The 16619-nt window shown below is 32.5% G+C and overlaps 1 protein-coding gene and 1 pseudogene across 7 annotated transcripts in view; one reads left to right on the top strand and one right to left on the bottom strand.

Moving 5' to 3' along the window:
• MAP4K5 (mitogen-activated protein kinase kinase kinase kinase 5) overlaps positions 1–16619 on the bottom strand; it is a 94591-nt gene that overhangs the window by 27262 nt on the left and 50710 nt on the right. For all 7 annotated transcript variants that reach the window (XM_011385659.2, XM_011385668.2, XM_011385632.2 and 4 more), the window contains 6 exons: positions 14433–14564; positions 12649–12711; positions 10447–10528; positions 9538–9654; positions 4992–5070; positions 737–795 (listed from right to left, as the gene is read on the bottom strand). In XM_011385659.2, the coding sequence (XP_011383961.1) occupies positions 737–795; positions 4992–5070; positions 9538–9654; positions 10447–10528; positions 12649–12711; positions 14433–14564 (532 nt within the window). The remainder of the gene's footprint in view (positions 1–736; positions 796–4991; positions 5071–9537; positions 9655–10446; positions 10529–12648; positions 12712–14432; positions 14565–16619) is intronic.
• On the top strand, positions 11920–12035 carry LOC111735913 (annotated as a pseudogene).

The raw sequence follows: 16619 nt of genomic DNA, 5'->3' as shown, positions 1-16619 counted from the left end.
TCAGCTGACTAAAACTTAAGACATTCCATAAACTTACTAAATATAGCTTCAAGTGACAAGCCCTCTTTACCAATATGCTAGTATATTCCAAAGCAAAACAGAAAAACCTAACCTTGAATTATTTGTATCACTACTCCATTAGCATGGAGAACTAAACAGCATTATCATCATTTTATCATTTTATGGTGCTACTATTTTTTCCTACTAGCATGGACATTGAGACTTTATTATACAGCAATAAATATAGTAAGAAGAGCACTACTTCCAAAAGTTAAGGATGAAGAGATCCATTAACAGAAGACAATTACCTTAGAAATTATAGTTTTTACGAAATCTTAAGCATAAAGTAGATTTAGATAACATCTAGGCTGACCTTAATATCTTGCTCTATTACTTCTTTCCTTTCAAATAGGAAAGAGTTAACCAAACAGTACTCTCAGAATAAGAGCAATGGTTAAAAAAGAAACAATATTAACAAATAACTATTAAAAATAGTAAAGCAATGCAAAAATGTACTACAAACCTATCAGAATCAATAAGACAAAAGATTCTGAGAGCTTAGAGCTGAGTATCAAATTCCATATACAGTACTTAACTTCATGTAAATGTTTCAGAAAAGTCGAAATGAATGGTTAAAATGGTATATTACATACACATCGTACCCTAGTCAAAATAACCTAATTATAAGTTTTCTCAAATTTTAATGTGTAAAATACTTTAAAGTCATAATTCCTACCATTTCATCCCGTGCTTCTGTTTCTTTTCTCAGCGGAGGTTCAAATTGTAATTTGTCAACTGCAAAATAGGTAACAGATATTCACAAACTATTTTAAAGTGTTAATCTCGGAAATGTAATAAGAAGCATGTGTACTGGGGTAAGGAGAAGGAAGAGAGGGAGGAAAAGATCTCTTATTTTGTTACAAGAGTACTCCTTTCTTAATGCTTACTAAAACAAAGTAGCGATTGCATATCTTAACAACTCTACTTAATTCTCAGTTGAAGTCAGAGAATTAAATAGCATTTTTGGTGTATAACAGATTTTAAAAAGTTAATTAAAAGTAGATTACTAACAAAACACTTTAAGGATTTTCTCTAAGTTGCAGACTCTGTTTTGAGAGCTAATTTAAGCTACAATTTTATGGCAGGGATGAACCCCTCCTAAATTACCTATAATTACCTAAAAAAATACAAAACAATACAAATGATATTTGTCAAATTAAATAAATGTTACAATGGTATTCAGGAATCTAATACTTTGCTAAATGTTCATTTTATCTGGCCTACTCGGACTGACTTTAGAATTATTACAAATACTCAGAGTACTTGCTTTATATGAAATATTCTAAAACAGAGAAAATGATGATTACCTACTTATAGAGAATCATAAAATTCTAAAATCTAAAATGACCAAAAGACCAAAAAGAAATTAAAATACATTTGCATCACAGAGATACAAGATTCCTAATTATAATCCTGGCAAACTAAATACATTAAAAAACCACTTTCAAAACATCCAGTTGTCCTTACCCCTAAAAACAAGATTTATAAAGAAATACAAAGTATGTACATAATTCATTACCTTAAACAAAAACAGTATGCCATAAAATTTATAATAAAAGACTGGAAGACATTCCATAAAATATAGTATCTACTTTTCAAAAATAACCTAAAATAAAAACCCCTTGTTCATTAATGCTTTATTTCTTAATATAATTAAAAAATATCTTAATTCAAGAACCACTACTATTAAGTCACAAAGAACCATTTCACTCATTTGAGACAGAGATAAGCTAAAGTTTTTTGGTTTTTTTTTTTTTGGTCACAACTAGAAATACTGACAAGCAAGTTTACAGATGAATTATAAAAAGTATAAATATAGAAAAGAAAGTCTCATTTTTTAAATAGTAAAATTATGTATCTAGCAAATTCAAGACAAAAAAATTCCTAAAGAAAATGAGTTTCATAAATTTGGATTAAAGATATAGTAAAATATGAACAACATCCAATGTATCAGTTTCAGTGACTGAAAATAAACTGAGAGATTTCATTTATACTAGTGTAAATATTTAAGATGTTTTGTTTTAACATGTAGGTAAAGTCTTCCTTAAAAAAAATCAAATTCTGACTAGCCTAAAGTTACTGTAGTCATGACTCACTGTACAGCATGCCAGAGCCTTCAATGCCATTGTTTTGTGTAGTAGACTGGACCCAAGTTGTTTTGTTTGAAAGAAAATCCTGGCAATACCTTTGGGTGCATCTCTATGGCCTATGAAAATACATAGATAGGAAGTTTTCTATCATATAATCCTCATTTATCTGCAGGTTCTAACCATAATGAGATAACAGGAATTAGGCTTACTGTTCTGCTATAAACAACTACATACATGTAACACAATAAGAGTGTTTGTGTGTGTGTGTGTGTGTGTGTGTGTGTGTGTGTGTGTGTGTGTGCAAACTATAAGAAGCGACTATTCTGAGGCAATGGATAAGGCAGATAGATACCACGAGGTTTGAGAGAAGGGAGATACATGGTGGTAAGATCCACATTTACCCTGGCTTTTTACCTAAAGGCGTTTTCCAAACTAGGGCACAAGGAAGTGAAACCCAAAGAGAGAGTAACAGTCTCAGTGAGGGCCGGAAACAAAGAATGGCATTTGAGGCTCTCGGGAAGTAGGAATTTGAAGGGCAGAACACCAGAAATGAGAAAGACGAATAAAGAAGGAGCTCTAGAAATGTGCTAAGAGGTCCCCTCAAGGCTTTGGTTGAATACTAAATTGCCCATGACCAAAGCTAAGTATGGCAGAAAAGAGATTAACAGTGCTGTGAGCTAAATGCAGATCCTGGTGATCAAACGATACTAGGAAAGATACCTGGTTTTCTACTCAGAGAAAAGATCTACCTAAATATGCTAGTAAAACCCAACACACACTTCGAAATGATCAAGTTGACCTATCAGTTAACTAACTCTTTAAATACTCTTTAAATAAAGAGAACAAAATCCAGACACTCAATGTTGTATCACAATATCCAAAATACAATAAACTACTAGAGAAGAAATAGGAAAATAGAAACCATAACCAGCTGAAAAAAACAAATAGAAATAGATTCAAAGATGACACAGATGTTGAAATTAGCACACAAGGACTTTAAAACAGCTATTATAAATATGTTTAAGAATTTAAGAGAAAAGGTGGGTACAGTAAGCAGATGAAAATTCTCAATAGAGAAACAGAAACTATATATGTATGTTTATTATATATCTATACCTATATACATCAATGAAAACAGCTAAGAACTTTTTTTAACTAGTTAAGCTGATTCTTAAAAGTTCATGTAGGGAAAATACAATAGCCAAGTATCAGAATAAAAAAGAACAGCAACAAGATGTGTATGTTTGTGTGTGTGTGTTGCGGGGGCGGTGGGGAGTAAAAGGAAGAATAGTCCTAACAGGTATTAGACTTTAACAGGTATTACAAAGACATAATAATCAAAAGTATGCTTCTGGCACATGACTACACATGTTAATGCAATAGAATTTCCAGGGTCTTAAAATACATGTGGTAATTTCATATATAATAAAAGTGGCATGTCAAATCCATTATTAAAAATATTAAGTTTTTAATAGCAATGAGATGAATGGGTAGTCATTTAGAAAGAAACTGAAGTTAAATACATATTTCATACCTTCTACCAAATAAATTAACATCTTATATATGACTTAAATATTGAAAATGAACTGTAAAAATATGAAAAACAGTAGGAAAATTCTTTTATAACCTTAACATCAGGAAGGCCTTGCTAAATATAACACAAAACCCAAAAGTTATATAAGAAAAGATAAATTAGACTACATTAATTGAATACTATACAGCTGCATAAAATAAAGACAGCTATATATTAAAATATCAACTTTACTACTTTTCTGCCTGATACTTGAAGCCCAGAGAATTTGCTTGGGATTATATAAGAAGATAGTACAAGAACATCTGCAATCTTGGACTAACAAAAAGATAAAACTTTGAATTATTGGTTTAACTATGAATAGGCCAGATTTAAATAACTGACATGGGAAGAATATTCTAACTCTCCATTGACCTACATTTCCAATGCTGTATCCAGAAAGCTAGAAATACTTAGGTTCAAGAAAACTCAGACTTAAACAAAATGCTCATCTGTAATAATTCTAATTAGCCTAAATATTTAATAAATTACCTTCCTCCATTATGGTTTATAATTTTTATTTATCTTATTTTACTGTAAACTACTTTAAATTTCTTTTGAAGCAAATATGCATTTGTCAATATACCAATATTTAAAACTCCTTTGCAAATCTATTCTTCTAAATTACTGTGGCTAAAATGACAACTATTGTTGATACACAATTTTTTATGTCGATTAATTTATTGAATAAAAATTAGTTTCTTTTTTTAAAATATGTATTTTAGAAAAAAATTCATCTTCGTGTTAACTTGACTAAAAGAACTGAAACCAATTCAAAATGGCCAACAATAGCAACTATAATATATCAACTCAATGAAAAAAGATGCAACCATCAAACATAATGGTTATAAAGGGTAGGCTAATATGTGGAAAATATTTCTGAATATGTTAAATAAAATTTTATGTCTATTACAAATCAGCCATGTAGAAATACACATGGAAAAACATGAAGGAAATTCAGCAAAATATTATATGTGGGTTGGTACTGGGTGATGAGGTTATAGGCAATGATGATTTCCTATTTTTTTCCTCTTACAAATTTTCTGCAAAGGACATATATTACCTTTATAATTAGAAAATAAAAACTATATATTGTAAATCAAGGGAATTTCATTACAAACCAGAAAAGCAACCTTCATTTTAAAGGTATTCTGCTATGTTAAAGTATATAGCCTCTGTTAGTTTGAGATTTCATTATTCCATAAAACCCACAAGAGCATCCAGCTTAATCCTCCAAAACCACCAATTGAAAATGCATACCAAATACATACAATTTATTTCTGAAGCTGTCCGTTCAGCTCTGGCATTCCTGTTTGTAGATCTTATGGTATGACGAATGATTGCATGGGGCTGTGGATGTAAGCATAAAAAATTTCAATGATAAAGTTAAAAGGTCAAACTTTCTCTTTTTAATTAAATGTTCACTAATTGACAAACATTACTACCTACTAATAAGGTAAATTATCGGACAAACAAAAAAATACAATGAACACTAAGATACTTTAAAAGTTTATTTACTTATTCCATGTCTATACTATATAAAATATTGAAGATTCAAAGAAAGACAGAAGTTTTATCTTCAAAGAGCTTATAGTCTAGGAAGATAAGACACACAAATACTTATAAGATTAGAAAATGGTACGTGCCATTATTAAGAAGATTACTATTAACGCCCAGAGAATGGAGAAATGACTTCCACCTGAAGGCATATAGTTCTTCATGATAGAGCTGTAATCTGATCTGGGGCCTTGAAGGACAAGTAGATGCTGGATGTGCAATAATGTGGGAAATGCATTCTTGACAGTAGAAAGGAAATAAACAAAGTGAAGGAAGAAGGAAAGGAAACTGTAGCATATTTAGGGGAATTGGAATTGGTTATTGTTTGGTTGTAGTGAAGAGATAACAAAGCTGGAAAGATAGACAGGATGAGCAAAGGCTCTGAGTGTTAGGCCAGGCCTCTCAATTCTATTTCCTTAGCAAAGGTGTTTTTTGGAGATTTTATAGAAAGGGAATGGTATCACCAGAAATGGCTTTGAGATTAATCTGATAAAAGAGCATGGAGGGGAGAAATACTGGATGCTGAGAGACTGAGGAAGAATATTATAGTAAATAAAGTGAGAGTTTTTACCCGGTTTTATAAGTTCCTGATTCTTTTGAAATTATGCCTTCAGCTCAACCCCCATCTATCAAATTTTTGATGACTCTCATTCACTGATGACTCAGACAGTGACTCATATGTTTTTTTTCTCTGCTTCAAGACCCACCATCATACCAACAGACTTATTCTAGACTTAAGTTTTCTGATCTCATCTCCAAAGACATTCTCCCATACTTCAATACACTCTCTACTCCTAAGATCACACCCTGGACCTTTTCATCAGCTCTGATACACGAATTCAAACTACACTGTAAATTTTTCATCCCTTGAGCTTACTCTTATTTATTCCCTTACACTTTTTTTAATGTTCACACTGGAATCTCAAGCCCATTGATCCATTACTTTCTCATACTCCATCAGCATTTCTCCTATCTACATTTTTCTTCCTATCCAGGTTATATCTGGTGGTCCATAATTTCAAGCAATCTCTTGCTAATACCCTAAGTTTCCTTTGCCCCACACTCCTTCAGTACACTGGCAGGCCAAAATGACAACCATGGATGAATTAAATCAGCTACTTTTGTGTTTACATCTGGGGTACCAATCACTGCTGGAGGAAAATTACACAGCAGAACATACTGAAAATTCATTTCATCTGAGACTTCAGCTTTTTCCCCACAACACTTCTCTAGTCATTTAACCCATCCAATCTCCTCAACATACCTTCTCCACTCTTCAAACCCACCTATTTTCCTTCACACTTTCAGAAAATGACTTTGCCACTTCACAGAGAAAACAGAAGTCATCAAATAGAAGAATACTGTTAGCTACACTCTCAACCACCCTCTCTAATGCAAGAGAAGTGTTTCTTTATTCTCAGATCAAGTCCCTCTTCAAAATCTAGATCTCAGCCTCTCCTTCCTCTCAGGTACTTTGCCAATTCATCTTGCTTCTTGTGATTCTTCTATCTCTATCTATTGGATCCTTTTCATAAGCATTTAATACTGTTCGAACTTTTTTGCCCCACATAGAAAACAACCATCATCAATCAATCCCCCACCAAATCATTTCTCTCCAGCTATTGATCTATCCTACCCCTCAGTTTCCCAACTAAATTTCATAAATGAATTACTATACTTTATTTTTCGAACCATTTCAATCTAGTTTCACCTCAACTATTCTAAAATTATCTTTTTAAAGTAATCAAATGCCAACACCTAAATCCAAAAATTTCTTAACTTCTACGCATTATTCTCGCTGAAATTTTTCTCCTTAATGTTCTTTATCAATCCTTTGCCATTCCCCTTAGCCTACCTGATTCTTAAATTTTGGGAGAAATCTCAGGATGCTGTCCTAGGCTCTCTTTTTTTCTCATTTTACATATACTTGTTTTTGAGTGATCATTTACCCCTTAAGGTACCAACTACATCTATGTCTAATGCCTCTCAAATTTGTATCTTTAATCCAAACTTTTCTTCCCAAGGTATAACCACATAGCTCTAATTCCTTATGAGCCTTCTCTATTTGGAAGTCCTGTGCAACATCATAATTAGCATAAATAAAACTGAACTCATCTTTCTTACCAAATCTGATTTTACTCTAGTATTCCTAACTCAATAAATGGCACTTTTACATCCATCCAAATGTTCATGTCAAAATCTAGAGTAATCCTTTTCTTATCCTCCACCCTTCATTTTTTCATCCAGTCACCAACTCTCTCATATAATTCTTGAATTAGACCACTTTTCTCTATCCTTGCTCTATCATACTAATCTAAGACACCACTGTATCTATCCTGGATAACTTCAATATCCTCTTAACAGGTTTTCTGGAATGGAATCACCATTCTGAGTCAAAGAGATCTTTGAAAAGATGCATATCTTATTAGTTAACATCTTTATTCTTTAATGAGTTACACTGCCTTAGGCTAAAGTCAAAATTTTAAACATGGTTTAAAATGGCTCATGTCTAGTCCTGTAACTTTATCTCCAACTACTTCCTTCCTTGTTTTTGCTCTACCCAGACTAACTTATCTTTTGTTCAAGTAAACTGTCTTCTCTCTTATCATCAGGCTTTTACACATGAAATTATTACTGCTGCTTAAAACACCTTTTGCTAGCTCTCTTCTTCTAATTCCGATTCATCCTTCAGCTTTTCAGCTCACATACGACCTCTACAGTGAGTCCTTCCTTGCTCCTATGATATGCCTCCATAGCACCTAATATTTCCAGTCTATACTAGTTATCACACTTATAAATTATTGTTTGTATTTCTGAATCTCCTTTGAGATTATACCATAAGTTCTTTTAAGGAAAGGACAGTACCAACTCTCATACGCCATTGTAGTCCCAACTGCCTGGCACAAGGTTTTATATTTCAAAGATTAAAAGTATGGTAATATTATTAAACAGAAACAGCGAACTCAGAAGGTAGAGTGGATTTGCAAATCCCAGCAAAATGGTGTGGGGGAATAAAAGAGTTTGGTTATTTACACGACCAGTGGAAGACTAATTGGGGAATCAAGTAATAGCCTATTCTAAATTTAAGCTAAAACAATTTAAATAATTTTTTAATTTTTAGGGGATTAAAATCTATTACAAGTCTGCAATTGATGATTTAAATAGAAAAAAAATCTATGTATGGCTGCTTTATTTAACATTTTCAATTCAAATTCATTAAACATTTAACAAAATAGTCATTGAGTACATGATATTCATTTTAGTACATGATAAGACTATGCTATATACTAAGCAATGATGTTTTCAAAGATTGTTTTATGACATTTCTATTAAATGTATTAATTAAGTGAGTAGGCCTTAAAGTTAGTTTGCCTAGATCCAAATCCTGGTTAGACTACTTACTAACCATATGATTCTTTCTTCTGCATTTTATCATTTGTAAAATGAGGACAGTAATAGTACCTATTGCAAAGGACTTTTCTGAGTATTAGGTGAGTTAAATGGAAATTACTTGGCCTAATACTTGGTACACAATGACTATCCAATGAGTATTAGCAGTTTTCATGACACTTATGTGGTATAATTTAAGAACATGAAGTAGAAAATTTCCTTCAATAAGTAATAACACATAAAGTTTAGTTCTATAGTCTTGCCAGAGGTGAAGCTAGAGCTATAAAAATAAAAGCATAAAAAGAAATAGATTAAGAGAAACACAGAAATAAAAAAGAATAATAAAAGAAAAGGAAGAGACACTAGTGAAAAAAATATAGTTGTGTTATATATAGGCATAAATAGGTACCTGCCAAAAAGTATTGTTAAATATGACAAATAGTCAAAAAATAATTCTACAATATTTTCAGAGACAAAAATTTTCAGAGAAGGCAAGCACAGTTATGAATAGCTCTACATGTAATTATATAAGAAATATTTTGAACAAATATTGGAAAGAATAAAATTTCTATAGGAACCTCAACTTAATTTTAAAAATTATTTATATTCTGTTATTGATCATTATAATAAAGAAACTACAAATTTCTGGAAAGAACTAGGATTAAGAAATGATTATGCTATGTGTATTATGCCAAAATTTAAAAAAAAAAGCTTCAACTGGTAATTATATGCAGGATAAGTGTAGTTTACATTGCTAATTAATCTTTGTAGCCAAATCTGTGGGTTTAACTACAAGACTAACACAGAAAACAAACTCCAAGGCCACATTAAACATTTCTTTTCAAATATTAGGTTGCAAACACTCTTTACCTCAAAGTCGTCATCATCTCCTTCAGTGTAATGTGCATGGTTGTCTGGATTGTTCACTTTGTCTAATAGTTCAACAGCTAGGGCCCTGGAAAGACCTGGCTGCCCTACAAAAGTGTGCTAAAACAAAACAAAACAAAACAACTTCATGAGTATGCTTTTACATCTATGAGTTGTAGAGATGTTATTTGTACTTTTCCATTCATAACTATCAGACACAAGCTTATGGGAGCCTACTAATACAAATAAATTAGACAACAAATTAGTAAAAATATTAGAGAATTTGTAATTGTATGTTATAAAATTAAGGAAACTTTGTGGGGTAAGCTTATAACGTGAATATACTAGGCTGTAAAATTACAACCTTGGCTATAACAATGATATTTATTACGTCGTTATAAGAAAAAAGCTCGTGTATTCTACATTTGCAAACATTTAATTTGGCAAAATTATATTAATTTACAGACACGAAAATTTTATGACATTTAAAAAACATTCTTAGATTGCTGTAATCATTGACTTTTCTACTATAAAAGTATTTTACAAACACACATATAGCACATTCTATAAATTCACATTAGAAGCCAAGAAAAGTAATTAATTTTAAATGACAGCAACATTTTTAAGAGTTTCTTTAAGGCAGGGGTTGGCAAACTATAGTTCATGGACAAAGTCTAGTGCACTGTTTCTTTTTGTAAATAATGGCCAAATTGAGTAGTTGGAACAGAGACTGTATGGCCCAAAAAGCTTAAAATATTTACTTTCTGACTCTTTACAGAAAGTCTGCTGACTCTTGCTGTAAGAGATCACTAACATTTTAAAATTAAAAATCCTAAATACTTTTGTTTTAGTGATATGCCTAATTAATGCACAACTATAAAAAAAAATTCCCCTATAATATCAATGACTTACAGTCAGAAGTCTTTCAGCAGTTGGTCTTTTTTTGGGGTTTTTGGTTAGTGCTATTTTGACAAAATTGTGGAATGTTGATGACCTTCAAATAAAAAGAGATATGTACAAAAATATTTCACTTATATTAGTTTTTGGTGTTAAATAAAATTAACTTACAAATAGTTAGAAAGTCTGAAACATAATTTTTTCCTTAGGCCTTTTAACTCTATATAAGCCAAAAAACTAAACCCAAAGCACGGTATATTCCTTGAAAACATGTGTCAGTTTCATCTCTTAAGTAAAACGCAATTGGTTAACAGAATAGTAATGTACAAACTCTAAAAAATACAATAAAAAGTAGAAACATGTATGCATATCATTTATAGGATTTATAATCTTGTGTTTTAAGAATTAAACTTAGGAATTAAAATGACTTTATTGACTAATTTATATAATATGTAAAGTTTTACTATACCAAAAAAGTTGGATGGCATGGAGGTAATGTAAGAGATTATCTAAAACTCTTAAAAGGTCACTGACTCTCTTATAAACCAGGGAAAGAGTTTTTCTTAGCAACCAGAAGAGTTTTCCTGCTATCTGCATTGATGAAGTGGGGAAAATAAAAAGACATAAATTAAAGGAACCATGTTTTGATTATTAATAGCAAAGAGGGGCATTTACACTATTGCCAAGATTCTACTGGAATGGGCAAGAACCAAAGAGAATAACTTTAGTCATTACCAATGACGGTAACCATACAGCAGTTCTCTTCAGAGAAATCAAATCACTGCAGTATATTTGGTGACTTGTGGAGGAGATAACGTGCAGTCATATAGTACCTGAGACTGGGGAAGGTACTCCAATGGTCATGACTGCTTTGGAATCTGATTGTGAATTCGTGGAGGAGATAACGTGGAGTCATATAGTACCTGAGACTGGGGAAGGTACTCCAATGGTCATGACTGCTTTGGAATCTGATTGTGAATTCAGCTGTTATAGCTAACAATCATTCATTCCTGAATGAATATTCAGTCATTCCTGGCATAAAGCCCTCTAGTTTCAGTTGCTTAGGAACTTGGGGTAACAAGGAATAGGAAGAAACCCATGTCAATACAAAATAATACAGCCAGCAGTAGAATATAGTCTTTTATTTCCACAGTGTGATTTGCCTTTCACTCCTGGCATAATCCCCAGAATGGCTTGGCTCCTAAATAATACCATGCATAGACAGGCTAATAAAAAATAAAACAGTAGTTTAGAACCTGTTTTGGGAATGGGCCTCTTAGGATCTGAAATAAGATATAAACTGTCTTCTCCAAAAAATAAATATACATATATACAGAATCCTGAGGTCCATAAACCCCAAAGAGATCTATGTACTCTACACGAAGAATTACTGAATTTAAGAACGTGGAGGAATAGTGTAGCAGTTAGCACATCTGCTTTACACACAGAAGGTCCTGGGTTTGCGCCCCAGTGTAGCCACGGTCCATGGTCTATAGCCATGCCACCCTGACCAAGCCCGATGTCTGATCTCAGAAGCTAAGCAGGGTGGGGCCTGGTTAGTACTTGGATGGGACACTAGCTAGGAAGACCAGGTGCTGTAGGCATAAATAATAATAATAAATAAAAATTAAAAAAAAAAAAGAACTTGGGAACTTATTTCCGTAGTTTCTTCTATAAGATATATGGGAAGACATTACCAGAAAAATTCATTTCTATTTTTATCATCCAATTAAAGATGTTTGTATGAACCACACTGCTTTACTTTGTACAAAAAAGAAGAGATTAGGATGAAAATAAGTAATAATCTTTTTGAATATTAAGGAAGTAAGGTAGAGAAAAGTCAATAAGAATTGATTTTAAGTGTCATGGTGTCTGGGAAACCTTTCCATGAAAATCAACATGTAATTAATTAAAAAAATATGACTCTCCAAAATCTTTATGTATTTACTTCCAATCCTCTCCTCACCACACCTCTTAACCAATCTGCTAACACATAAGATGATCAGAGTTTTATGAGAGCAGTACATCATAAAGGAATACCAACCAGAAAAACCTAGGTCCTTGCCATAGCTCTGCAAGTAAATTAGACGTGTAACTTCTGGTAAACTGTTTACTGCCTCTGGGCTTTAGTTTCATCATGTATAAATTATAAAATAAGAGAACTGAACCTGGGTTCCCATCAACCATAAAATTCTACAAATCTATTATTTAACTTACCATTTTGTTTTGTCCTTTAGTTTCGGTGGTTGAAAATTACTTTTTGACATTAAGAAGAGGGCCCTGAAATTAAAACTTCAGTTAAAGATCAATACCAAAATACTTTTATTACTACACCTAATAATCTGAATATTCTGTAAGAAATTTATATAAGATTACCATATATTGGAGGCACTGATAAAAACTGGTATGAAATATGGAAATTAAGTTTTTATATTTTGAATAGCCTATGGAAAATTTTCCCTGGCTGTAGAGAGGATCTTTAAATTTCAAACAAGCTCTTATTCACGAGGCAAAGCTACCAAAAGTTAGAGAAGGGTTTTATTACCATACAGTTACATAACTAGTACTATAGTTCAAGTGCAAGGCTGCATAATTGTATACTATTATTCTGTTACACACATCTAACATTAAGTTGTATGTTTAACCAAAGATCTGCCTCTACAATTATTTTGGGTATATAGGCAAATCATATCCACTTCCTAGTCTGTTTTCCTTTTTAGACAATAATTTTCCACATTCTCTGATTATGAACAATACAAAAGTCAACCTACAAGAGAACTTTCTCTATGAATCTTCTTTTGACCCATTTTCTATGGGCTATGGGGGTAGAAGAATGGAGGATTTAAGAAGAAAGTTCTAAAATGCTCTGTTTATTTCCTATAAAAGCCTTTCCAGGTTTCTAAACAAACTCTTTAGTCTTTTATTTTTAATATCAAAGATATTGTCTCTTTTTAAAAATTAAATGATTCACATGTAAAGAAAAATTGAAAAAGAAAAAAAGGTCTATGTTCCTACCACCCTAAGACATTATTTAAAATTTTCTGCTCTATTTTTTAATCTTTATCTAAATGTTAACTGATTACTACATCATTGTATTAGGTAATATTATGTTCTGCTTTTTTCACTAATAATCTATTTTCCATGCTGCTTTGGTTTTTAGATATGTAATAGCTGCTCTTACTGATAATTTGCTTACCAATTCACCAAAGAGTGGACATTTAGATTTTTTCCCTGTTATCCTGAAATGGATAATTCTTAGCTTGTTTTTTTCCTTGAATTATTTCCTAAGTATAATTTTCCAAGTGGTGGAATCGCTGAAACATGGGATGGCCCATACAAATGTCTAAATTATTTTCCTAAAGGTCTGCACTTAATCTATCATTTGTTAGGGGAACAAGTTTCCCATTCTGTTGATTTTCTTTTTGACTTTACACTATTTATTTTAAAAGTTTAAATTTTAGCCCAATTTATCTTTTCCTTGAAAATATTAAAAACCCTTTCAAAAGCTCTCACGTTTTTTTTCTAAGAGACAATATATCCTAAAATGTAAATGATTACTATACAAAGCATAGCTACCTCTTCATCATCCCTAAAGTAAAAATAATAATAATAATCAAATGAGAACAGAAATGAAACCTCATCTGCATTCTATCATTTATTCATAATTCCACTTAGGACAAAAAAAGAAAAAAGTTCGATTGATGGAAAAATGAATGGAAAAACTTTAAATAAAGACTTTTAAAATGATAACTGCTATATCCTAGTATGATTATTAAGGCAAATTGTTTTCTAGAAAAGCTTCAGACAGTATAGACAATTATTCCTTGTCTTAGGAACAGCAACGTAAGAGAGAAGGTTTTAAGAGATTATCCTAAAGTCCCTTATGACACTTTTACTATTTTAACATACTTGAAAATGAGTCTGGAATACCTAAGTTATCAGTATTTCACTCTCCCAGAAGACCTTATTAATAAGTGCATAATTGTAAATAGTGAGAACACCTCATTGGATGAAGATCAAACATAGGTGGCTGAAGTTCTCCAAGTTCAATTGCTGTTATTCCCACTGCCCAGATATCACACAGTTGGTTGTAGCCACCATTCTTTTCTACTGCTGCAACTTCTGGGGCCATCCTAGAAGGAATCAGCAAATATACCATTTTTATTTTTAAAAAATGATATAAAATCTGCTACTTTTGTGATAATCACTAGACTTCTTGTGCAGGGGGGAAGAGGCTGAGAGGTGTTCACTAGGAAAGAAGACACTTTACTAGGAAAGACTTATAAAGACTACGTACATACACAGAGACACACACTCTTTAAATTCATCTTGAATCCTCTCCTCTGAATACTAGTGTTCTGAGGAAAAATCATGCTGTTTTACTTTAGTTTCTGTTCCGTGTATCTTGTTATACAATACGAGGAGGAAGGGGAGGAATAACACTTAAATCCCCATGAATGTCAAAGGAGATGAGACTTAAGAATGAATTAGCAGGGAGCTAAGGGGATGGGGAGTATGGACATTTTAGTCAGAGGAAACAAGTATAAATGCAGGGAGATAGGGAGAGAGCATAGAACACAGAGAGGTGACACGACAGTGCTACTCACTGTATGATCTACAGACTGATATGGGGCATAAATTGTTTGTTACCAGTCCGTGATAAGTATAGAAATTGAGAGTAAGCATTCACTCTCATCCAAATACACGATTTTTTTGAGTATTTTATTTTTCATTTATTTTACCAAAGTATTAGTCTATGATGGATAGGAAGTTTTAAAAAAGGTCATTTACCACAGACAGTTTGAGAGAGTCAATGGTATTTGGAAAATGAACCTCAGCGGTAGGTCTGGATAATGACGGCCTACTGATTATATAAGGAAATTCAGACTTTATCATGGAAATGAAAGATTAATTATGGTGAAAATTTGATCTGAAACTCATGGCAACACGAAAGATAGTGTGAAAAGAGGGGAAATCAGAGTTAGGCAGATGAGTCAGAAGACTATTTCAAAAGTTCAAGGGAAAAAAAATAAAGGACTTTTCAAAGGCCGTGGCAGAGGGGACAGAATAAAAGAGGGTGTTGACTAAAGAGACTGATTTGAGAATAAAATGTTTATGGATATCCAAGTAGAGCTATTCTCAAACAACTGTTGAATACATACAAGACTGAAGGTCAACTGAGCAGCTGAGTTTGAGTTATCTATTTGGGAGTCAGTAGTGTATTATGATAGCATCTGAAGTTATAAAGCATAGATGATACTGCTCAGGGGAAATATTCTTTTTTTTTTTTAATCTTTACTATTGTAAAATTAATTTATATTTATATTGACTGTAAGGCAGAAGTTGCTTTTATATGCACTTAGGTTACAAACAGTTATATCACACAATGTCTTTCAACGTAGGTGTGGTTAAGGATATAAAATACTTATACTAAAATGCCAACAAATGTACATGCTATAATGCAAGTACTAATAAATAATAACGAGTAAAGGAGCAAAGAGAAGAAAATAATCACCATGGAGCAAGATGACTGAAGGCAAGTTTCAGAGAGGAAAGAAGCTGAGCTGGAACCCAGAGATATGGGTTTCATCTCCTCTGCCCACTAGAATCGGTCAGTGGTGGCTAACTGCAGCACCAAGTTGGCCAGGGCTGTTGCACTTCCTGGCTCAACAGAAAACAGAGCTGTGACCAATCGGTCTGTCATGGGTGAAGAAAGGCAGAGTGTATGCCACTCATCAGACAGGGCAGGACTTAAGATAAACACAAAAGACAGATATACTAGGAAGTAATAAACAGTATCTGGAATAGTCAGGGTACAAAAAAACTAATAATTTTGACTAGAGAAGAGTGTTCACGCGGGGGGGGGGGGGTGCGGAGACAGTCACAGAAAAAGACTGAGGAGGTAAATAGGCAGGCGATGAAATAAATTTTATAGGTAATCTAACTCACCTATGTTTTATTTTAACTTTATTTATGTGCTATTTATTGGGGCCTTATTTCTGTTGTTAAAAGTGATGATGTGTCGACTGAAGAGAATTGGGAATATATGAAAAAATATGGAACAAGTTAAACATTATCCTACCCGAAGAGCCACTATTTCACATATTTTCATCCATAAATTTTAAACGCACACATATCTTCTATAAAATGGTATATTGCATATGCTATTTTTATTGTCTTATATAATT

The sequence above is a fragment of the Pteropus vampyrus genome, unplaced genomic scaffold (genome assembly GCF_000151845.1).
Source record: "Pteropus vampyrus isolate Shadow unplaced genomic scaffold, Pvam_2.0 Scaffold15, whole genome shotgun sequence".
NCBI lineage: Eukaryota > Metazoa > Chordata > Mammalia > Chiroptera > Pteropodidae > Pteropus > Pteropus vampyrus.
The sequence above is the reverse complement of the archived record's forward strand: the minus strand, read 5'-3'. Positions and strand labels throughout refer to the sequence as shown.